We start from the raw sequence: 25200 nt of genomic DNA on the forward strand, positions 1-25200 counted from the left end.
AGTTCTAAGAAAGACTTTCACCTTTAATGAAATAATAACAGCAACTTTAATGGAGTCAGATTAATTATATTGGAGTCAGATAAATAACTGAATTATGCACGTCATCCTTCAACTGCTTTTTGTTTCCGATTATTGGTTCAAAATAGCAGCGTAAGCTTCCAGCCTTACAATAGCGACACTACGGACACTTTTATACACTACTAAAGGAGCGTAATTAAAAAGCACTCCCCTCTTATTCATGGATTACGTCAGAGGTAGACAGAAATGCTACACTGGCAATAGAGGCCTCACTGAGCCATCAGATTTCATCAAAAATATCTTAATTTGTGTTCCGAAGATGAACAAAGGTCTTACGGGTGTACAACGACATGAGGGTAAACTAACCCTTTAACTCTTGCCTCAAAACCACAAAACCTCAAAACCTGCTCCACTTTGGGACAAAATGGAATATTGAGAGGAAAAGAAAAAAGAGGGAAACTGGTGGGTTAAACAGAGAGAAAGCGAAATATTTGAGAGAAAAACATGCACACAGATAAGTCTTCAAACAAAAGATGGGGAAAACAACTGGCTAGATGCATTAAAAACATCGGTAACACTTTACAATAAGAGTCCATGAATAATCATGTACTAATGCCATGTACTAATGAACTAATGATTATTGAAAGCATGAACTAATCATAAACCAACGAAGAGCTAACCTTAACTACGACAGGAGTCATATGGATTCATGCATGAATAACTACAGCCTAAACCAAATCAATCAGCCTCTTTAAGAAGGAATAAGAAGTATTCTGACAATTTTAAATAATATTATCAGAGTTTAAACTTTTGACTGCAGCTTTGTCATAAACATTACTGAATAGCACAAAATTAATTGATCCTCATTAAATGTAGAAAACACTAAATACATTAATAACTGATCTTAAAAGGTCTTTATCAGTTTTGTGTTGTTCTTTTTCCCTTCAAACTCACCCTCCTGCACACACACACACACACATATACATATATATATATATATATATATATATATATATATATATATATATATATATATATATATATATATATATATATATGTCAAGTCAATCAGAGGTCTAAAAATGTAGATTTAATTTTTTTATATATATATATATATTAGGTATTAGATGGTTGAGTTAGACCAGTGTTTCTCCAGGAATGTGGTTGAGAACCACTGGGTTAGACCATTAGGTGCTGTGGTATTCTTTCAAAGTCAGAGTGAGTGAGACCTCAAATAAATAAATAAATAAATAAATAAATAAGTAAGTAATGTATGTTTTCTTGCTTATATAGATGGAGTCTCCAGTGCCTGCAGCCACCTTCGCAACTTCCAAAAATTACACCATGAAACCAAACACGACTAATACAGGACAAGCTCTCTGTGAAGTCCCAGCTAATTATGTTTTCATATTTGCATACTCACTAGTCTTTCTCGTCAGTCTGGTGTTGAACTGCATCACAATGCGTGTGTATTTCTGCACTAATCAGCATGTCCAGTCCAGCATCACAGTCTACATGAAGAACCTGGCCGCAGCTGACTTCTTTCTTTGCCTTTGTTTACTTTTGCGCATTGCTTCCTATGCCAACATTTCAGACATAATGTTCAACATTTACTGCAGCTTTGGAGCAACAGCCTTGTATATAAACATGTATGCAAGCATTCTCTTCATGGAAGTTATTGCTGTAAACAGGTATATGTCTCATGCTTGTCATTACTTAATATCTCAGCAGTACAAAAATTTGCATTTTTCTAGGAACAACATTTCTAATAATGTAATGTTCCTGCTGCAAACGTGTTATTAGTCACATGGCAAATAACAGCTCAGTTGGAAGAAGAACTGAGATCCTGCTAATTGAGCAAAGATGGCAGATTAAGAAACCAATAAATAAACCAATAAGAAACAATACAGAGTCTATAAAACACATCAAAACTTTGGGAAATAAAACTATTTCATTGTAATTTAATGGATGTAGCCTACTGTTTCTTACCGATATGCTTAAGTTACGTGTCACCTGGCCACAACCTAAAGATCTCAGCATAAACGCTGATAATTTATTTGTTATTAAAGTATCAACATTTACAATCCACTGTTAATTTAACATAAAAGCAAGCACTGGCAGTGCTGCGTGCATGATTCGACATGGCAGAATGCGCACAAAGAGCACCCCTTTTATAATCCCTAAAAAGCTGACATCTCAGTTCATCGCAATTTCACAAAGCTCCATTGACTGCACAATGAATCTTTAATAATATCTACACTAACAGAGGATTTGGGAACAGAGGATTTCCACTAACAGGGAAAAACACACTGAAAGGACTATAGGCGACTGTCAACTAGCGCTCTGCTTCTGTGTGTAAAGGAAATAACTGTCTATTTAAACAGATATATTTGTCTATATTCATCATTAAAAAAGGTAAAGTGAAACTAAAACTGTGGGTATTCAAACCATAAACAAAGCAGTGCTTGCTTACCGTTTTTAATATCAATCATGCTGATCATGTTCTTTATTCTTTATTTCACTCCGTTGAAAATATTTGCTCAGTGGAATGTTCAGGTAAGATTACACAAAATTAGAACAACCTTCAGTCTGTGCCGTCATTACTTCTTTGCACGCTTTCATCACTTTTGCTCTTATTCTCGTGCCATGACTCATTCGCTAAACTGAACAGCCAATCAGAGTTCTCTAACTCACTGATGGCCCGACGCCGATTCTACAAGTTTAATCGGACAAAAAAAAAAAAAAAAACCTGACCGCGTCCAACTAGATCCAATGGTGAGGAACTAAGTCGGCTGATGTTAAAAAACGACCCGACATTACCCGACAGCGGTCCAAACCTTGGTGTGTCCCTGGCTCAAAAGGGAATGCTATCAGAAAACTTTCTTCTTGGCAAAAATCATCGCGCAACAACAAATTGTTTACAGTCATTATATAGTCCGCACTAAGAGACAGACTGACAGGGCCAGTACAAGAATACCAAGATTACTGATGATGGCTCAACAAAAAAATGCAACATAACTTATGACACAACAACTGAGATAAGAAAAAAACTGCCATGATTCGCAAAGTTACTGTCCGCTCTTGACAGTCCTGCCCTGTCCGTTTGATCGCCGCCCAGCAGGTGTGGAGCGGGCATGAGAAACGAGAGGCGCTGCAGCGATCATGGTGCTCACCTCATCATCACCGCTGCTCTTAAATGCTAAATATGTTCCTCTATTCTTTTCTTTGTCCGACATCGAGATGAGTGATGGATCCGCATCCTGGACTCGATAGCAGGCGTAAGCTTACAGGCCACTATGAGCCCCACACTCTGCTGGCTCAATGCACTTTAATTTTAATTTTTATTTGTAATAAACACCTCTCTGAGACCTGACAACACACCCACTGTTTCTATCTTTGTTCAATCAACCACATATTTAAATTGTAAGGGCACTTTATTTTATTTAAACCTCCTCACCTGTAAGTTTAAAGTTAATGCCTAATTGAGATCTAAATCTGAGTTTAAAGTTATGGAGCAACAGGATTAAATTTAATCTATCTTAAATATAAATTAAATCCAGGATCAAAATGACGGTTTAAATGTAAACCTGCTTGTTTAAAGTTTGGTGCAACAGAATTATTAGATAAACTTTGATTTAATCTACCCTGCAAACAAGCCTGCACTAGCCCTTTACGGGCACACTTAGGGCTAGCGTAAGGGCCCCCAGCAGGCCCACGCAGGGCCCCTGAGAATCTGCTCATTGGCAAAACGTTGGCTCCTTAGCGCTGGCCCTGCACGGGCAGCCCTCACTTAGCCCCCAAGAAGCCCTAACTAGGCCCACACAGGGACCGCACTATTAATCTACAACAATAAATCTGACAGCACAAGGTGCCACACGTTTACCATTAATGAAAACAACAGTTAAAGATCAATAAAAAAAAAATTAAAAAAATGGTTAATGACTGGCAGATGCGTCTGCCAAACAAAAATATCCTAAATCATACTCTGTAAAATATAGATCTCTTTGAATCTGATCACTGCATGATGACTGAATCATCAATAAGTAATCAACTTCATCTAACCAGATTTTCTCTTGCAATTTTTACTATAACAAATGTGCTTCAGAAACACATAGTTACAGCAGACAGAGAAACATTAAAGTTAAGAAGTCAAGGGTCAAGAGCCCAACTAAAGCAAACACTCATCTCCATAATGGTGACTTCAAACTTTATTTTGAAAGGGTACTTCGCGCTACTGGCCACTGGGGGTGAGTATACGGGAAGATTGGCTCTACACGAAGGCTGTAGAATCTAGCGAACTTGTTAGGTGTCGCCCAGCCCGCAGTTCTACAAATATCTGTCAGCGAGGTGACTTGAGCCAGCGCCCAGGAGAAAGCAACGCTTCTAAATGAGTGTGCTCACAACCCGAACAAGCAAGGCACGTCTTGGGATTGGTATGCCAAGACAATAGCATCCACTATCCAGTGGGTTAACCTCTGCTTGGAGACAGCCTTTCCCTTCTGCTGGCCTCTGTAACAGACAAAGAGCTGGTCTGAGGTCCTGAAGCTTTGCGTTCTGTCCATGTACAGCCGTAGAGCGCGGATAGGACAGAGAAAAGCCAGGGCTGGGTCTGCTTCCTCTGAGGGCAGCACTTGCAGGTTCACTACCTGGTCCCTGAAGGGAGTGGTAGAACCCTTGGGCACATATCCAGGCCGGGATCTCAGGACAACCTGAGAGTTGGCCGGCCCAAATTCTAGGCACAATTCTTCAACCAAAAATGCTTGCAGGTCCCCTACCCTCTTAATGGAAGCCAATGCGGTCAGGAGAACCGTCTTCAATGACAGAATTTTCAACTCAGCTGACTGCAAAGATTCAAAGGGAGGTCTCTGCAGTGCCGCGAGCACCAGAGACAGGTCCCAAGAGGGTACCGAGGTAGGACGAGGAGGGTTCGATCTCCTCACACCTCTAAGGAACCTGACAAAAGTTTCAGTGGGCCCCCTGTCCTGCCTCTGAACGAATTCAAGCAGTTCAACACTGACTGGACGCGCTCCTCTGTCGCACTGTCCAGTTGACCGAGTCCAACTCCATACCGTGAAAAGAGATCCTCTGCACAGGGGAGAGTTTTCTCTTTTTCCAGTTGACCCGAAGTCCCAACAGGCCATGTCCCTGTGTTCGCACAACTGGTCCCGAGACTGTGCCGATATCAGCCTGTCGACTGGGTGAAGGCAGCAGCTAGTTGTCGGGGCAAGATGTAGCGTTCAGACCTGTAGGACCGCCATGGCATGCAGGGCGGAAGCGGCTTCTCCACAAGCTGTGTAAGCCTTGCCCACCAGAGAGGACAAGAACTTACACACCCGGAAGGGAGATGCAGATTACCCTGCCTGGAGGTAGCGTTCTTGGGACACAATTGCATCGCCACAGACCGCTCTCCTGGGGGAGCTCCACATACCCCTTAGCCACCCCGCCATCAAGGGTAGTGAGGGAGGAAGAGGGACCAGACCGGTTTTGGGCAGACAAAGATGCCGTCCATGGTCTGGTAACCTCTTCATGCACTTCCAGAAAGAAAGGCACTGGGGCGGGGTGCTGAAAACCAGCACGGGCTGCCCCAAGAAACCAATTGTCCAGCCGCGAGGGTTCGGGACACGGTGGTGGATTCCACTCGAGCCCGATGCTCGTGGCGGCCCAGGAAAGCATAGCTGCCAGCTTTGGGCCTGACTCTGGCAATGAGTCTTCATCCCCGAATCTTCATCCCCAGAGGACCCTCTGCGACCGACATCTGGTAATTTGGCGGAGCCCCAAAAGTAATGACTGTTACCGCATGAGGCAGATCAGCAAGCTCTTTTGGAAGCTCCATGGCTTGCAGTGTTAAAGAGGAGTGAGGAGCCCAAGGAGGTTCACTCGGCAGGGTATTCCTCACTGTGATCCTCAGGTCACCAAGACTATTAACTGAATTAGGCTTCTTCTGAGATGGCCCAGAAGAAGAACTAGATCGAGGAATATGCGAAGGCTCCACCATGTTTGAGGTATTGGAGTCTCAACCGTAATACCATGATGGTCATGTTCCTGCAGTGAGAACATGAGTAATCTATGAATGCCACCTCAGCGTGCCTATAGCCCAAGCATGTGAGACAGCAATCATGACTGTCAGCCAGGTAACGACCGCATACAGAAACACACGGTTTGAATGACATCTTGAAAAAGACGCAGGATCAAACTGTGTATGCTTTTTCAGGAATTTGCTCTCTGTGGTGCTGAAGCACACAGGGAAATGGCCGCGGCTACACAAACTGGATGATAGTGCAAGCCTGTTGTGAGCACTCACACTCTCATTGAATGCACTACATCTTTGACACTGAATTAACAGCAGACTCGTTGAAAGCACACACTCCGCGAGAGATGTGAAAATAGCTGTTTTTGTTTTGCTCGTGAGATCGCAGCCACGGCTGTCCGCACTGTCACACCAACACCAGTCTCGCAGAGGCTCTTTCCTGAAGAATGACTCGTTTGAGTTGACACTCTCAGTAAATTTTCAGAGCAGGAACGACACATCCACTCAGCTCCGAGGTGAAAAGCAAATATGCAAAGCACCTACTGCTTATTATATACTCGCGCTGCAGCACAGAGCAGCTGATGCAATTATCACATGCCAATGTGCATTGGCTTGTTTTAGTTACACTCAGTAAATTGGTCTCTCAAAGCGACCCCCAATTCATCGGTCAGTTCCGATGTATGTTGAACGTGACCAACTGAAAGGGAACAGTGTCTTCTCGACATGTCGACAACACAAATCAATCTCTTTCAGGCCTCAGCTACAACAGTGTTTGAATGTTAAAGTAGACTTTATTCACAAGCATCCAAAGTAAACCAAAAACTGTGTTGCAAACCCACGTAGGTTTGTGCATGAAGTAAGACTGGAATTATAACTTACAACTTGACAACTTGTTTCAGTAGTTCAGAATCGGTTTCTTCTTCTGGGAGACAATAACTTCATTCATCATGCAGTTTGATCTTTGAAACTTTGTGGACTTTTTACATTCACAAACAGCTATATTACACAATACATGAAAGGTTATATCAAAAAATGCATAATAAATCAAAGCTCTTAAACACATATTTCTCCATTTTCCTGTAATAGTCTACTTTAATATTATATTATACAGTATTTTGTACATGATTACATATAAATAAATGCAATTGAATGTAAAGTGCTATTGATAGTGCTCTTTACACTCTTTACAGGTACCTGAAGATTGTTCGGCCACTGGAGACTCATGCTCTGCAGACAGTTCGTACCGCCCGCTACATTTCTGCAGCTATTTGGCTCTTCTTGTTAGCCACATCTTCCATCTACTTGATCCTCTTTCTCCTGACCTCCTGGGGTCATGATCAAAAGCTTGATGAATTTACCTGTGAATCTCTGCACAGTCTCCAGCTCAGTTTGGGCTACAAAATCATCCATTGTGTGACAATTGTGGTCTTCATTTTAGTCCTGATATCTCTGACTCTTCTATACTGTAAGACTCTTCAAAAGCTCAGACAAGTTCAATTCTCTACACAGACCACAAATAGTAGCCAAACATTCAGAAAGTCTAAGCGCAACATGCAAGTGCTAATAGTCATTTTCTGTGTGTGCTTTGTGCCCTATCATTTGGTCAGACTGCCTTACATATTCATCAAACCCCTGCTGCATGACTGTTTAGCAGTCCATGCATTCTACATTCTGAAGGAGCTGACCGTCCTGCTTGCAGCACTAAATGCCTCCCTGGATCCACTTATTTACTTCTTGTTTTGCAGGACCTTCAGAGCCCAGTTTAATTTTAGGAGTTGCCAAACCTGTCCATGAATGAGGGCTAGATGGTTTATGTATTAATGTGCCTTTGTGATGCGCTTCCCTATTCTTTTGCTATTGCCAGAGAATGAGTATCTTAACTGAAACAAAATGGGTCCAAAAAGAGTGAAATTGCAGTGGAAAATGACATGTTGCACTCATGAAAATGGGATGTAACTAAACCCCTGATAATAACCTAAGCAATTGTTTCCATAATGAAAAACCTGAATTATATAAGATGAACTTTAGAATACGGTACAATCTTTCAAAGATCATAATGATTGTCTTGCTGTAATATTCTTTTCAAGACTCCATTATAGGATTATTTTATTGTTTAGAGGTTTTTCACCTTTAATGGACAAGACAGTAAGAGGAGAGACAGGAAAGTAACTTCAGCTTCGACTTGAACTTGTACTGTCTGAGGTGCAGATGTGCCTCAATGTCTGTGTGTTGGCCAGAAGGCTATGGTTCTGACAGAGTTTACTCTAAGCTCAGGATACTAAGGTAATTATTTTATGTCTCATTTAAGTTTCATCGTTATCTTCAGGTGTATTCAGTTTTATTTTAGGAGAAACATGATACATTTAATTTTTTTTACTAATGTTTGAAATACTGAAACAATGATTTAAATAGCATTATACATTTCAGAATATCAAGGGTTACTAGTTTAATTTTACCTTCAAGGTAGCCCAGCACTGTATATGCAGCACATTACACATTAGAAAGGATTAGATATGTGTAAGATGTTTAGTATAACATAAATACTTTCTTTTTAACAAATGTAACACATGCATGTAAATAGGTCTTGAATTCCTGTTAAATCATTGTGAAACAAAACACTTTTTACACTAAATGACTTCAAATATGACAATGCATGTGTTGTGTTTGATTGAAATGGTGTGGATGAATGAGACTGAAACTATACCCAGAGGAAAGAAAAATAAAAAAGATATCTTTAACATTCTCTTTAACAGATTGTTTCAAAGCAGCTTCACAGTGATAATAGGAAAATGAATGGTTTTAAAGCTAAAGTAAGTTTTTGATTGAATCACTTAATTTGTATAAATCGTTAATCATTAACTTAGGGGCCATTTAAATGACACATATTTAACTGAAAACAGAAGACTTTTAATGCGTTCTTGCCATTCATTTATGTGTTTAGTCTATAGGTATGCTAATTTGAATGTGTTTGTGTGCAGACGCTTAGTATTTCTTTACAAAGTGACATCGCCAAATTACTTGTCTGGCCAGCATAATACAGAATTATTATTTGTTTCTGCGGATCCATGCAAAGTAGAATCATTTTGATAATGTTTTATTATAGGGAAAGGAAAGGGAAGGAGGCCTTCGCAGGTGATAGTTTAGTTGACACTTCAGGGCTGCGTTGTCATTGTGTCTAGGCGCAGGGCCTTTCCTCTCATCTGGATACGGCCTGGATCTGGCAGATTATGGTAAACCTCGGGATAAACAGAGAGACTAATATTAGCATAGACGCCATTCTTCTTATGATGTAGCGAGTACATCAGGTGTTATGGGAAGTGTTCCCAGTTCCGGCTGACCTAATTTATGCAGCCTAACAAGATTTAAACTGAGTGTGTCTGCTTCCCAAACAATGCTAGGAAGACTGTTCCAAAGTTTAGGTGCTAAAAAGGAAAAGGATCTACCGTCATTTTTGATATTCTAGGTATTATCAACTGGCCAGAATTTTGAGATCGCAATAGACGTGAAGAACTATAATGTGTTAAGAGCTCGCTCAAGTACTGGGGAGCTAAACCATTTAGTGCTTTGTAAGTAATTAGCAAGATTTTAAAATTTATACAATGTTTAATAGGGAGCCAATGCAGTGTTGACAGAACTGTGCAAATACCAGAAAATACCGGAAAACCGGAAAAATAGGAACTGGCACCGTGTTCGTTCTGTAAGTTGAATAGGGAAGGTGTAGGACATACAGCGTAAGCTTTTTGAAGAATACGGAAGGCGGAATGGCGGAACCACTTGCAAGGCAATCATTTGTGTTTATAAAGCATATACAGTTTTTTTTAGAAAATGACCGATCGTTTCACTAGATAAGACCCTTATTCCTCGTCTGGTATCGTTTAAAGCCCTTTGAAGCTGCACTGAAACTGTAATTTTGACCTTCAAGAGTGGAGTCCATTGAAGTCCACTATAAGGAGAATAATCCTGGAATGTTTCCATCAAAAACCTTAATTTCTTTTCGACTTAAGAAAGAAGGACATGGACATGGATGACATGGGGGTGAGTAAATTAGGAAAATTTTATTTGAAAGTGGACTAATCCTTTAAAACTGATGTGAGCTACACACATCCATTACTTATTCAGAGAAATAAGTATTCTCAGTGACAGCTATTTGTAATGACACACCTTACACAAATTCAGCTTTTAATGTATAAATGAATGAATGCATGACAGTTCAATCTTTTCCCATCTTGTTTGGACTACCAAAGGTATTCTGGTGGTGGTTTATAAAGTGAGAAATGCATTGGTAAATTTTAAAACACTTTAAAGACTTCTAACTGTGTGCTTTGAAGAACATGAAGACTATTGAACTACTGAATGTTGAACTGACAGGTTTGCTTTTCTTGTGTATAATACTTGCACTAAACTGGGATTTGTGGTCATGTACTCATCATAGTAATAAAGGTATAGATTGTTTTTAAGATGTTCTTATCTAGGGGGGAGGTATAGTATATTGTATATTGATATGAACACATCCAGAATAAACCCAGAATAAGCACTGTTCGCCACTCTGAGTTAGAATTTGGTTGACTAGTGAATTGTCCCAAAAGACATCTTTGTTAATGGAGTTCGTGATTCAGTTATTGCACAGTAAAACAAGAAAAAGAACTGCCCATGTTGTCCCAAATTTTATTTGTGTTATTTGAACAAACACAACAGACACTGCGTCTTTTTAAAGACATAATTGCACACGTGTGTTTCTGGATGCAGTCGTTTCCTGTCCTCATTGACGGCCACGATCACGGTCTCACATACCTGGGCATAAGCATGCTGAGACTGTGTTTGTGGGCGGTTTGAGGACTCAACCAAGCCTTCTCACGTACCCTCTGCCCAACCGTGGAACCAAGTAAGTGTTGCACCGCACACTCAGATCATGCTTCGGACTACCACAGAGCCACCTGAGCCGGGTCCCTGCGTTCCACCTCACTGCCCCACTGTGGGTACATCTGTGGTTCCTTTGACCCCTTTGGTATGGGTTCTGGGGGCCTGGCTAGCTCTTCCCAGCCCATCCTGCTGGCTCATTCGAACCAGAATGGATCAGATATGGTCATCAGAATGGGCTATGCGATTCAATTCACCCGGCATCCCCCCAAATTCAGGGGCATCCAGTTCACCTCTGGGCGAAACTCCAATGCTCCTGTCTTACGGGCCGAGATCGCACTCCTACTGGCGAAGGATGCAATCAAGCTGGTCCCTCCAGCCGATATGGAGTCAGGGTTCTACAGCCCCTACTTCATTGTACCTAAGAAAAGTGGTGGGTTGTGGCCAATCGAGCATATCAGTACAAAGTCCTGCCCTTCAGGCTGTCCCTGTCCCCCGTCGTTCGCATTCTCAACTATCTCGACGACTGGCTCATACTAGCACAGTCCTGATATCAGTTATGCAAAGACAGGGACCTGGTGCTCAGTCACCTCAGGAAAAAAGCAAACTCCCTTGTGCAGAGGATCTCTTTTCTCGGTATGGTGTTGGATTCGGTCAAACAGACAGCATGCCTCACAGAGGAATGTGCTCAGTCTGTGTTGAACTGCTTGAATACGTTCAAAGGCAGGACGGCGGTCGCACTGAAATAATTTCAGAGGCTCCTGGGGCATATGGCAGCCGCAGCGGCAGTAACCCTGCTCGGTTTGCGCCATATGAGACCGCTTCAGCACTGGCTTCATGGCCTAAGTCCCAAGATGGGCACTCACAAGGTGAGAATCACACCGGCCTGTCGCCAAACCTTCAGCCCGTGGGTGGACCCTTCATTTCTTTGGGCAGGAGTGCCCCTTGAACAGGTGTCTAGGCATGCTGTTGTATCCACAGATGACTCTGCCACCGGCACGGGTGCCACGTGTTGTGTTCAAGGTATTAATATGAAGCCAGGCCACAGCAGGTGAACAGGTTACATATTTACTTTAACTTTCAGGGGTCGGCCGTCGCGCCGGCGATACCACCTCTTTTTTTATTTCTTACCAGTGCGAAAGTGACTCAAAATGTCCTGTCAAATTTGGACATACAAATAAGAGTTACACACCATTCAAATCTGTGAAATGTCTTCTTTTATTTGTGTGCACTCACAGTAAAATCAAAATGTTGTGCTTCTTGCAAAATAAAGAAAACTAACATGATGCACGATCCGTCATCTCTCTCTGAATGAAGTCCATTCTGATACTCCTCAGAAAATGAACTGTAACTTAAAGAATACTTATCACACAAACATGAGATATATGTCTAAAGAAAAGTTGAAATGTCAGGTTTTAAATAATGTAAGTCAAATCAAAAACAAATATTCTCTGTTTATGTGTGTATCCGTTTGAAAAGAGAGAGAAGTCAGTTGTTCGTGAGTCACCTCATTATCTGCTAATGCGGCCACGCCCACGGAGAGTGCGCAGCATTCAAGCGTAAATTCTGAGGCGAGCCATGCAGAATCAATAACGCCCGCATCAACTCGAAAAAATGCAACAAGCTTAGTAAAGATTCATGTACTTTTCATCGTTTTGAGATGTGGTGAGGAATAATTCTAAAAGGATTTACCTCAGAGGAAGAGCGTGACTGGTTTCAATCTCATTTCGAGGATCAACTTGATCAAGCTGAGGACTGTGAATGATAAGTTTTTTATACTTAACCAGAAGTGACTTTTGGTCTTTGGCCTTTGATAAGTTAGAGGCAATGATAATTGTCCACTTTGATGCATTACTCAGCTGTTGACATAGGGTTGATTTAAATGCATCAGCTGTTACTAATATCCTTCCATTTCTTTAACAGATTTCTAATCAGTGTTTCCAACTCATAGCTGTACTTGCATCTTCACAGGTCGGTTTGGTCTTTTCTGTTGTGTTTGGCAATGCATATAACAATGGTTATGAAAAAAATGTATAATTGTTTCTATTTTTTCAGGGCAAAGATGTCTTTGCTGTCAACAGCTATGTGGTGGTGACCTGGCTGCCTCCATATGACAATGATCCTCTGCCAGCTTTACCTGTTAGTATCCTGTACAATATGTGGTGAACACACATTACAATGGTTTGCTATCTGAATTGTTTGTGCAGTACACAGGGAATGAATCACAATAACTACCATTTGCCATGATTCTCATCCCAACTCACAGGATGATGCTGCAACCAAGGATTTTATTTTACTCCCTTCATGGGAGTTTGAGCACTGGATTGTATGTGTAAGTTACCTATTTTCCATATGTAATGTATGGAATTGGGGCATGGATTTGTTGTCATTACCCATGCCATTGCCATTAATTGATAAATTCACTGATAAGACATAAAAGCTAGCTACACACTTTGTTCTTGAATAACTGGAGTTTACCCATTATGACAAGTATGGCAGTTCTGTTTGAGACCATACTTTTACGTTTCAGCCAGTTCTGGTTATTGAATTGGTATCCAGAATTGGTATTTTTACTATTTTGTCATATAGTAAAACCAACCTACTGGCTGTAACAAAGAGGGGTAGTTCTGTTTTAAACCCCAATTCTTGTTTTATGTAAGGGGTAATCCAGGGCTAAGTGTGCATTAAATTATTTTAATGCACGGCAAGGAGATGAAGAACCACTTGAAGCGAAGCCCAAAGATGTGAAAACAGGAGTGTTTAATGCACACCTAGGCGTGGATTACCCTGCGTATACCATGGTCTTGCCACAATTAATAAAGTTAAAGCTGTCATTGATTTTGGGAAGACACTGTGAAGTGTCTATGCAAACTGACTGAAACTACCTGTGCAGTAAACAGTTTTAATGCAACCACCAGCCAATCATAATCCAGTATTGAGACTAACCATGGTATTATACAACATGATCAACTTTATTTTCTTCTTACATGTGACTGCTCCAGAAGATTTATTGTTGTATAATAATTGAATGTATTGCTTTATTATAGAAACTTGGCAAATCGTATTTCACCTGGCCTTTGGATGATGTCCTTACTGACAGACTGTGAGGTACAGCTTTTAGCTTCTTTGCAAGTAAACCATTATTATCAGAAGTGAAATGTCATCATATAATACATTCATAGTACACTATATAGCCCACTGTAAGTACAGTGTGGTCTTATTACACTGTTAACTAACAGGGTGCACCACTTCAGCTTGGAGGGACTGACTGGAATATTCATGTTGATGGTAAGTGGTCATAATTGCTATACCATTGTCTCTGTGTGTGCTAAACACTGCATTTGTTAATATAACATCAGAGTTTTGATTTTGTATTTTAGTATGCCCTGTATGTGACCCTTGGGGAGCCCTTTGATTTTTCGCCAGTGAGTTTTTATCAAATTCTAGTCATTTGTTTAACAAAAAGGACTGAAAAGACAATTAAAATTTTATGATTTAGATTTTCACTTGGTATCTTTTATTAGTTTAATAATACAAAAAAGATTCTTTTAATCAAAAAGGTTAAAAGTGGCGACGTTTCTGTCAAAGACCTTTGTTCTTCGACCTGACGAAGGTCTTTGACTGAAACGTTGCCACTTTTAACCTTTTCTAAATAAAGGGAGAACAACAGAGTGCAGATCTTGTTTCTATTGTTTTTTGATCTTGCACCTGGCCAAGATGTTTTGGATGTGCATACCTTGACCTTTTTTATCTTTTATTAGTCTGACATGCCTGCAATCAGGAGGTGGTGGTGCCATCAGTTACTACAGGCATTTCCTCTGGCAAGGTATCATACTGATAACTATACTTTGAATGAAGATATCCATTATGTACATTTCTCAGTTTGAAAGTAATTTGTAATAAAAAAAATAATGCACACAGGAAAAAAAGTGTACTGTTTTGTCACTTTTTCTATAAAGCCAACAGTCAGTCACCAAACAAATGATCTAACCGGATCTAAACATCATGGAGGTCATCCCATCTGTGCCAGACATCATGGAGGTCACCCCATCTGTGCCAGACGTCATGGAGGTCACCCCAACTACAAGAATCCATGTATGTACAGGGAATGTTTATGTATTGTTTGACTATTGTTTATGCAGTTACCTTTCCTGTTTCATAAAAGTGTTTGAGCAGCACTTGACTAATTACATTATAATTGAAATGTCTTGTCTTTTTGCACAAAGGACTTGGCGGTGATGAAACAGATTCTGCTCGCCTGTGACTGGGTGGAGGAGAACCGACCCCACTCTGCTGGAAAAGTTGACCTACCACAGGTCACAAGAATGAACGAGGATGATGCCTTGTTGGCCATAACAGTACGATACCTGTTTATTGACACCATCAAAGAGTATAGAACCCAAGAGGCGACACTCTGATACTTTTTGGGCAATAGCCACTAGATGGCGTTCCGGTAGCGCGGCCGCCATTACGGGGTGAAAATACTAACTGGACCATAGAATCCTTCACATCTTACACACCCAAAATCGGCAAATTTCACTGCCAAATCAGAAGCGCAGTAGAACAGTTTTTTTAATTAAGTCACCAGTAAATTGTATGGCTCCTACAATAAATGTTGTATTGTCTTATATATGTTTTATTTTACCAGTTGTGGAATCTAACCATTCAACCATCTGAGGTAATGTAGTTAGCCTACTTTATTGAGTATTTCCATTTTATGCAACTTTACACATTTATTAATAGTAAAATAATAATTAAGAAATTTAAGATCATCATGTTTGCAGCGAACAATATATTTCAGACCTAGTGGAGTAATAGTAATAATAGTATCTAGGTCTGAATTCAAATATATATTGTACGTTTTAATGGATCACGCTACAAACATAATGATCTTATAATACATGATGCATTGCTGTGTCCGTTATCGCATAATTCCCACTTTTGCACATTTTTGCATTAATGGACATTAGACAACATTGCAAAATCAAGCTGTTATATTCATATATTTATTGTCCAACATTCCCAATTTTTCTGATGCATGTCCTTAATTTAATTTCATATGTTGGTATTAATTCAGTGTTTATAATGCTAATACTTGAACTTCAAAAATTTTTAACCCAAACTGACTGGGTTTCTAGAGAGCAAAGGTTTTGTGAAAAAAGTGGAAGACTTAAACACAAAGTGTGTAAAATAAACTGTTAAAAGGATTTGATGATCACTAGTGATAGTATTTTATTCTGTGTTGTCATCATTCAGGTTGGATTTCAGCTTTAATGTTCCCTTTTTTTTTAACAAAGCAGCTGATATTACCATAGAAACTAGTGGACTGCCGACTCGCTTTCACCCCAAAATGGCGGAAATGCAGGGCCGCTGCTGGACGCCGGTGTTGCAATGGAACGTTCTATTGAGTGTCGCTTCTTGTTAGTATATATTCTTTGACACCATGTTCAATGAAGGTGACATGGATGAGGACAAAATCCAGGCTCCCTTCCTTTTCACCAGAAGATCCAAGCGGCAAGTCCATTGAGAATGAAGGCACAAGCACAGATGATGGAGTAGAGCACAGGTAGAACCTGATGCGTGAGCACACTGCTGACATTCATGCCGTTTTTCTGTTCCGTCTGTGTATTGTTGATGTAGTCCATATCTAAAATGGAAAATAAAATAACTTTTTTTAGTGCATGCTTTGATGATACCAGGAAATATTGTGGCACGTTTCAATGTTTTAACTTATTCTAGGCCTTTTTGCTGATGTAAAGAAATAAAAATTGCCACATATCAGTCCTTCCAGGATTTCGTGGGACTTTTTTTCTTATTTTTGCGGCCTAAAATGACTGAATTTGCGACGGCTTTACTCAAAATTTGCGGCAATATTTGCGGCATTTCTAGTTCTTTTGCGGTGAATGTACCACAGATGACATTGTTTTAACATTGTTATTACTTTTCTGTAACACAACAAGTGCTCCTCTGCAGCATCTACTACAGTGGTAATGTATTGTCTTTTTTTAATAAATGTTTGCTTTCCTACATTGTGAAACTTTTAATTTTACAAATTGGGACAAACAATGAAAGATGAACAAATAATGTTTTGGACATCACATTAAAAATAACATTCAAATTGGGCAATATTTAAAGCTTTGAAATGCTGGGAAAAGTTGTGTGAAGCACTTAAAAGCACTCAAAAACATTAGACCATTTCTGCCATAAGTTATTTATGTTATTGTTACTACGTTACAGAAAGCGCTTAAATCCACCGCAGAATTAATAATATCACTGTGAAATCTTGTGAGAAGTATTCAAATTTGTCGCAGAATTCTCTGATATCAGATATCAGGTCAAACCACATATGTCAGATCAAACAGTGCTGACGTGGAAACTTTCTCACAAGAAATTTGTGTGAAACCTTCTCACAAGATTTCACATCAATGTTAATAATTCTGTGGTAAATTCAAACACTTTCTTCCCAGTAATGTGTAATAATAGTGTCGTGTGATCGCTGCTGTGAACTGTCGTACTGAATATTGTGGAGTTTGCTTGATTTTGCAATAAATCCTGGAGGGACTGACATATGCCACTTTTAAAGTGTACTGCTGAATGTAATGACGAACATTCATGGTAAACTACAATATAGGCTACTTTAATGTCATTTCTGTTGAAACTTGAACGTATGTATTAAAAAATATTTGTAATTACACATTTGTTATGATAAAGTTGCAAATTAGTATATTTAAAATAAATGGATGAAAGTGTAATATCAAATAACACACTATAGTTAAAATTATAATCAAGTAGGCCTACTTTACATACTGTGTTGGTAAATGTATCAAAATAAGTGCACTTCTTAAAAGCAAAACAAAAGATTATTAAAACATACATTTTTTTAAAATGTGCTTTAAAGTAAAACTTTATAAAAGTAAAATGATAACAAAATGCACTTTTTAAAAGTTTGCTAAGAAACATAAACACTATCTTTATGTAAACTTAAGTGGCCTTTTATTTCATTAATATTATTATTATCTGCAAGTATTAGTCTTATCAGATTTCTTTTTTTTCTTTTTTTTTTTCTTATTTAAAGAGATAGTTCATCCGAAAATGTAAAATCTGTCATTGTTTACTAACCCTCAGGCTGTTCCAAACCTGTGGAACACAAAAGGAGATGTTGTGCAGAATGACACTCTTAGTCACCATTTGCTTTCATTGTATGAGAAAAAGACGCATTGGAAGTGAATGGTGACTGAGGCTGTTAGTGTCAGGGATTGTGCTGGTAAAACTCAAGCAAACACGAAGATGAAGAATACAAGGCAGTCTTTAATAAATCCACAGAGAGAGAGGAACATAACACACATCCGAACAAAGACGAGACCCGACAACAATGAACAGAGACCAGGGAACTTAAATACACAGATAATTAACTCATATGACGAACAGTTGTGATGATTGGGATTAGTGTCCATGGTGACAGATTGTGGGTGGGAAACTAGACAAAGGAAGCACTAGTGACTGAAGGTAACAAACTAAAAGTCCATGAAAAAGAAACTAACTGAATATTCAAATATAAATGGTAACACTTTATAATAACTGCACACTATGAAGCATTTGTTAAGCATTAGTAAACAGTCAATTCATCATTTATAAAGCATTAATAGACATTAATAAGCAGTTTATAAATACACCTATAAATGCTTTGTTCTTGATTTATAAGCATATCTATAATGTGTTTAATAATTGTATTTTCATACTTTATTATTGATCAATTTATCATTTCTAAATTAAGTATTACATTATTTACAAATCAGTTATTTAGGAGGTGTCAGTGGTTCATAAGATCATTTATAAAGTGTAAGTAAATGATTAATAAACTATTTAAACATACATTTATACATCTTATTATTTAGACATATAGTAATAGTTACTCAGTGTGTTAATAAATGTTTTATTAATACATATTCCTACTGTAATTCATGATTAATTCAGGTAGTTATAAAACATTTAGTAGTTGTCAGTTAACTATTGTTGTGAGCTCATCTAAAGTGAGGACTATTCGTGCCTCGTGAAGCTTTATAAAGAAGATTTAAAGGCTCAGCGATCTTCTGCACTGCTGTTCTCTAATGTTTTAGTTTTGACACTGTGAAATGTTTTATTACATTATTATAAGAACATTATTTGTTGTATTTTGGCACTCCTGTAATCCTGTGTTGGCACTGGTAAAATTTTATTCAGCAATGTTTACACTTTACAGAAATGTGTATTTAAAAATGTATTTTTATATCAGATTGCAAAAGCTTAGTTTCATTTTACTACACAGTTATGTTTTCTGGAGGAGTACAGGGATTTTTACTTTCTGTGAAATTGCAGAGGTTTACTTTTAATTTTATATCAAGTTACCCATCGTAAAGTTTCATTTTTTTTCCTTGAAATAAATATTTCTCTGTTCTGTATCCTTTAAATCTCCTTTATAAAAGCTTTACGAGGCATGAATAGTCCTCACTTTAGATGAGCTCACAAAAATAGTTAACTGAAACTACTAAATGTTTTATAACTACCTGAATTAATCATGAAATACAGTAGGAATATGTATTAATAAAGCATTTATTAACACACTGAGTAACTATTACTATATATCTAAATAATAAGATGCATAAATGTACATTTAAATTGTTTATTAATCATTTACTTACACTTTATAAATGATCTTATGAACCACTGACAACTCCTAAATAACTGGTTTGTAAATAATGTAGTACTTAATTTAGAAATTATAAATTGATCATTAATAATTTATGAAAATACATTTATTAAACACATTATAGATATGCTTATAAATCAAGAACAAAGCATTTATAGGTGTATTTATAAACTGCTTACTAATGTCTATTAATGCTTTATAAATGATGAACTAACTATTTACTAATGCTTAACTAATGCTTCATAGCGTGAGTTATTCTAAAGTGTTACTAAATATTGTAAACAAATGCATTTATTGACTACAAATTACCAAAAATCATGGTTCTGTCTCTCTAACTCTATCTTTTTGAACTGCCGCCGATGCGCTTTGTGGGACTATCTAAAGTCTATGCGAATCACGTGACGATCAAGCGTTTTGAACTTTCGTTGTCGCAACTCTCTCTCTCTACATGGCTCTGGTAGAAACTTAATTGCAGTTAACAAAATAGCAAATCATATTTAACTTACTTGAAATCCACTCGTACCCAGGCTGTCCAGTGAGCTTTGATCTAGATGTTTTATCCTTTTTATTTACTTCCTTCATCACTTCCTTCTGTATCATGTAAAGAGGAAAGTGTGTGTGTGTGTGTGTGTGTGTGTGTGTGAGAGAGAGCAAGTGTTTGCAGGCAAGTCTAACATAACACATTCACATTCACCACAAATAGTAATGTTTACACAAGCCACACATAAACACAATAAATACAGTTCTCCTATAAGCAAAACAAATCATCAAAATAATCATATATATATACACAAGGGTTTAAACCAATAATACTGCTAACTGGTACATATATCTGTGATACTTATATCAATAAAATGTCTTAAGTATTACTGCGTCCTGTAATTATTTATAGACTTCAAAATGAGCAACTTGTGAAACATTAACAAAAGATACAACCAAACATGTACAGGCTTCCACACTACACACAATACACACAATAACTCCATATATATTGCACCCAACATATATCTTTCCAGAATCCCCGAAGTCAATGTAAATGTATGATATGTGTGTGTACATGTGAAATGAGGGAACGTGCCCCATAGTCCGTACATGGTCACGGAGTATCTTTGTGACATTTATGTTATGTTATTGTGAGTTTTATTTTATTAAGTGAATCAGTTATTCGCTTTATGAGTCATCAATTTTGTGCCTGTGAAACAGTCTGTTCTCACCATGCAAATTTTTTGCTGTAGCTGAGGGGCATCCTAAATAATAAGCTATTGTTGATGTCTCAGACAAAGAACCTCACACTGAATAATATTGACTAAAATGGCAAGAACTGACTAAAATCATTCAGTTCCAACCTGTTTTCAGCCTTTGATACTGCTCACTTGTGAGATTAGTGTCAGTGACATTGCTTAGGGGTTTAATAAACTTCTGTTGTGCATATTGTCATGCTGATTTGCTACCATCTAGTGGAGTCTCTTTGAAACTACATCCATTCAACAGGCTGGAGCTACAGTACTTGTGACTTTAATGTAACTTAAAATTAACTTAGCATGAAAAGTTGCCCTTTAAATAGTGATTTTGGCCTGGATGATCAGGGTTCCTGACCTTAACTATAACCAACAACTGGACTCTGAAAAGTGAAAAGCAGCCTATGTAATGTGATTTTATTGCAAGCAAAGAGATACATTACCTCTCTTAAGTGGCCAAGGGCCAAGTTTTAGGAGGGAGGAACAAAAAGTAAGTGTGGTCACTCGAGCTCCCATCGTAGAGATATGGGGGCAGGTGGTTCACTCAGTCCTGGCTGCCCAAGGGGAGATCACCTCGAGGGCAGCCAAAAAGAAAACCGTCTCGGTTACGTATGTAACCCTCGTTCCCTGAAGGAGGGAACGGAGACGTACGTCAGTAGTGACCGACGAATTGGGATATCGCTAGAGAGCCCTATCAGCTTCGAGTGAACTACAACAGGCCAATGAAGTTGGCGTGCGATATTTGCATAATGCGCACCGCCCCCGCCAGGTGGTATAAATAGGGGAGCAGATGCAATCGCACTGTACAGCAACTGTGGCGACGGGACGTACGTCTCCGTTCCCTCCTTCAGGGAATGAGGGTTACATACGTAACCGAGACGTTCCCTTTCAGTCGGTCACGTTCGACGTACGTCAGTAGTGACCAACGAATTGGGATCCCAAATAAAGCACCACAGTATGAACCCCTTCCAGTGCCCAGCGCAAGCTCTAGCCACCCGGCGCACCAGTGGGACGGGGAAGGGGGCGAGCTTACGCCGAGAGAGTCTACTGCTGTTCCGATATACCCACTAAGTAAACTAGACTACACTGGGGAAGCGAACCCGTAGGGGACGCTGCGGAGACCACTACCCACCCGTAGGGGAGGAATTTACGTGGAAAGTACACATATGGACTGGCCGTGGGCAGTACGCATATGGAGTCCCTGGGATGGCTCCACCTGGGTAGGGGGAGACTCATCTGACAGGTGACAGCAGAGCTGGCTCTGCTAGGGAAAGACACGGGCTCGCCGTAGGGAGTTGACCGTGGACAAATACACATATGGGACCGCTCACGTGGAGGGGTCACGACATGTGGAACCCAGCCAAACGTCAACGTCTGTGACGGAGGTTTGGCCTGGCATCAGACACTCCGCAATGTCCGAGCCGAAGGGGGAGGCGGAGGAACTCGACAGGGTTCGCCAAGCGGGGAACTCGACTGGAGTGAAAAGGATGCACGTATCCGGCCCAGGGGGCGGGAGTGGCATTGCAAGCCGACACTAGAACGGGCTCTTCGCGTCTACCGGCTGGTGGAAGCGAGTACACGGGAAGATACCGGTTCTACACGAAGGCTATAGAATCTAGCGAACGTGTTAGGTGTCGCCCAGCCCGCAGCTCTACAGATATCTGTCAGCGAGGCGCCGTGCGCCAGCGCCCAGGAAGAGGCCACTCCTCTGGTGTAGTGGGCTCTCAACCTGAGCGGGCAAGGCACGCCTTGGGACTCATACGCCAGGGCGATGGCGTCCACTATCCAGTGGGCCATCCTCTGCTTGGAGACAGCCTTTCCCTTCTGCTGGCCTCCGTAACAGACAAAGAGCTGATCTGAGGTCCTAAGCTTCGCGTTCTGTCCACGTACAGGCGCAGAGCGCGGACGGGACAGAGCAAAGCTAGGGCTGGGTCTGCCTCCTCCGAAGGCAGCGCTTGCAGGTTCACTACCTGATCTCGAAAGGGAGTGGTAGGAACCTTGGGCACAATCCAGGCCGGGGTCTCAGGATAACGTGAGAGTCACCGGGCCCGAATTCCAGGCACGATTCGTCAACCGAAAATGCGTGCAGGTCCCCTACCCTCTTGAGCGCGGCCAAATGCAACCAGGAAGACGGTCTCTAGGGACAGTACTTTTAACTCAGCTGATTGCAAAGGCTCGAAGGGACGACCCCGGAGAGATGTAAGAACCAGGGTCAGATCCCAAGAGGGTACAGAGGGGGGCTGGGGAGGATTCAGTCTCCTCGCCCCCCCTCAAGAACCTGATGATCAGATCGTGCTTCCCTAGCGATTTACCATCAACTGCATAGTGATGTGCGGCGATAGCGGCAACATACACCTTGAGGGTGGAGGGAGACAGCCTTCGCTCCAGGCCCTCTTGCAGAAAGGAAAGCACGGTTCTGACCGAACATGATCGGGGGTCCTCTTGGTGAGAGGAGCACCATTCGACGAACAGGTTCCACTTCAGCGCATAGAGGTTCCTCGTAGAAGGAGCTCTAGCGGAAGTGATAGTGTCTGCGACCGCTTGCGGGAGATCACTCAGAACCTCCGCGTCCCGTCCAGGGACCACACATGGAGTTTCCACAGGTCGGGACGCGGGTGCCAGAGGGTGCCCCGTCTCTGAGTCAGGAGGTCCTTCCTCAGAGGAATGGGCCAGGGAGGTGCTGTCGCGAGGAGCGTGAGGTCCGAGAACCAGGTCCGAGTGGGCCAGTATGGAGCCACTAACAAGACCTGCTCCTCGTCCTCCCTGACTTTGCACAGGAGCTGTGCGAGAAGGCTCACTGGGGGAAACGCATATTTGCGTAGGCCCCGGCGCCAGCTGATTGCCAGGGCATCCATGCCGAGCGTGCCGCCGGTCAGGGAATAGAACTGGCAGTGGGCAGTCTCCAGGGAGGCGAACAGACCTATCTGTGCCTCGCCGAAGCACTGCCAGATCAGCTGGACCACCTGGGGATGGAGTCGCCATTCGCCCGGAAGCGGAGGCTGCCGTGAGAGCTCGTCGGCTGCACGGTTGAGCACGCCTGGGACGTGAATGGCACGAAGCGACCTCAGATGCTTCTGACTCCATAGCAAGAGATGGCGGGCGAGTTGTGACATACGGCGGGAGCGTAGACCACCCTGATGGTTGATGTACGCAACGGCCGCAGTGCTGTCTGTACGTGCTTGTCTGTCAACAGCTCCTGGAAGCGGCCCAGTGCAAGACGTACTGCTAGCAACTCGAGGCAATTGATATGCCAATGCAGTTGGGGCCCCGTCCACAGACCCGATGCTGCATGCCCGTTGTACGTGGCCCCCCACCCCGTGGCAGAGGCATCTGTGTGGACCACAGCATGCCTGGACACTTGTTCGAGGGGAACTCCAGCCCGCAGGAACGAAGGGTCCGACCACTTGGTGAGGGTGCGACGGCAGTTCGGTGTCACGGGGACACGGAACGTACCGCGCTGCCACGCCCATCTCGGGACCCGGCTGCGGAGCCAGTGTTGAAGCGGCCTCATATGAAGCAATCCGAGCGGCATGACTGCGGCTGCGGATGCCATATGCCCCAGGAGCCTCTGAAAGAGTTTCAGTGGGGCCGCCGTCCTGCGCTTGAGCGTACTCAGGCAGGTCAACACTGACTGGACGCGCTCCTCGGAGAGGCGCGCGGTCCAGGCGACCGAATCCAGTTCCCTACTGAGATAAGAGATCCTCTGCCCGGGGGAGAGTTTGCTCTTGTCCCAGTTGACCCGAAGACCCAACCGACTGAGGTGAGCTAACACCATGTCCCTGTGTTCGCACAACTGCTCCCGCGAGCTGGCCAGGATGAGCCAGTCGTCGAGGTAGTTGAGATGCGAACGCCCTGTTCCTTGAGCGGAACAATGGCCGCCTCCGCAACCTTCGTAAAGACGCGGGGCGACAGGGCCAGCCCGAAGGGTAGGACTTTGTACTGATATGCCCGACCCTCGAACGCAAACCGTAGAAGGAGTCTGTGACGAGGCAGAATCGAGACATGAAAGTACGCGTCCTTCAGGTCGATCGCTGCAAACCAATCCTGGGGACGGATGCATTTGAAAATGCACTTCTGCGTAAGCATCTTGAACGGCAGCCTGAGAAGGGACCGATTCAGGACACGCAGATCCAGGATTGGCCGTAGCCCACCGCCCTTCTAGGGTACAATGAAGTAGGAGCTGGAGAACCCTGACTCCAAATCGGCTGGAGGGACCGGCTCGACTGCATCCTTCGCCAGGAGGACAGCAATCTCTGCCCAGAGAACAGGTGCATTGTCCAGGGACACACGAGTGTAATGGACACCCCTGAACACCGGGGGACGCCGGGCGAACTGAATCGCATGGCCGAGTCTGATGGTACAAATGAGCCAGC

The 25200-nt window shown here is 41.6% G+C and overlaps 2 protein-coding genes across 2 annotated transcripts in view; one reads left to right on the forward strand and one right to left on the reverse strand.

Moving 5' to 3' along the window:
* The window catches only part of LOC127495352 (P2Y purinoceptor 14-like), an 85811-nt gene extending 65670 nt beyond the window's left edge, over positions 1 to 20141 (reverse strand). Inside the window, exon 1 of the mRNA XM_051862149.1 lies at positions 20096 to 20141. The gene's annotated coding sequence lies outside the window, so the exon portion shown is untranslated. The remainder of the gene's footprint in view (positions 1 to 20095) is intronic.
* On the forward strand, positions 1327 to 8158 carry LOC127495364 (P2Y purinoceptor 14-like). The gene is made up of 2 exons (XM_051862171.1): positions 1327 to 1709; positions 7237 to 8158. The coding sequence occupies exons 1-2, from the start codon at positions 1363 to 1365 to the stop codon at positions 7838 to 7840; spliced, it is 951 nt and encodes a 316-aa protein (XP_051718131.1). The 5' UTR covers positions 1327 to 1362; the 3' UTR covers positions 7841 to 8158.
* Positions 20142 to 25200: the final 5059 nt, after the last annotated feature.

Source organism: Ctenopharyngodon idella, chromosome 15 (assembly GCF_019924925.1).
Source record: "Ctenopharyngodon idella isolate HZGC_01 chromosome 15, HZGC01, whole genome shotgun sequence".
Classification (NCBI taxonomy): Eukaryota; Metazoa; Chordata; class Actinopteri; order Cypriniformes; family Xenocyprididae; genus Ctenopharyngodon; species Ctenopharyngodon idella.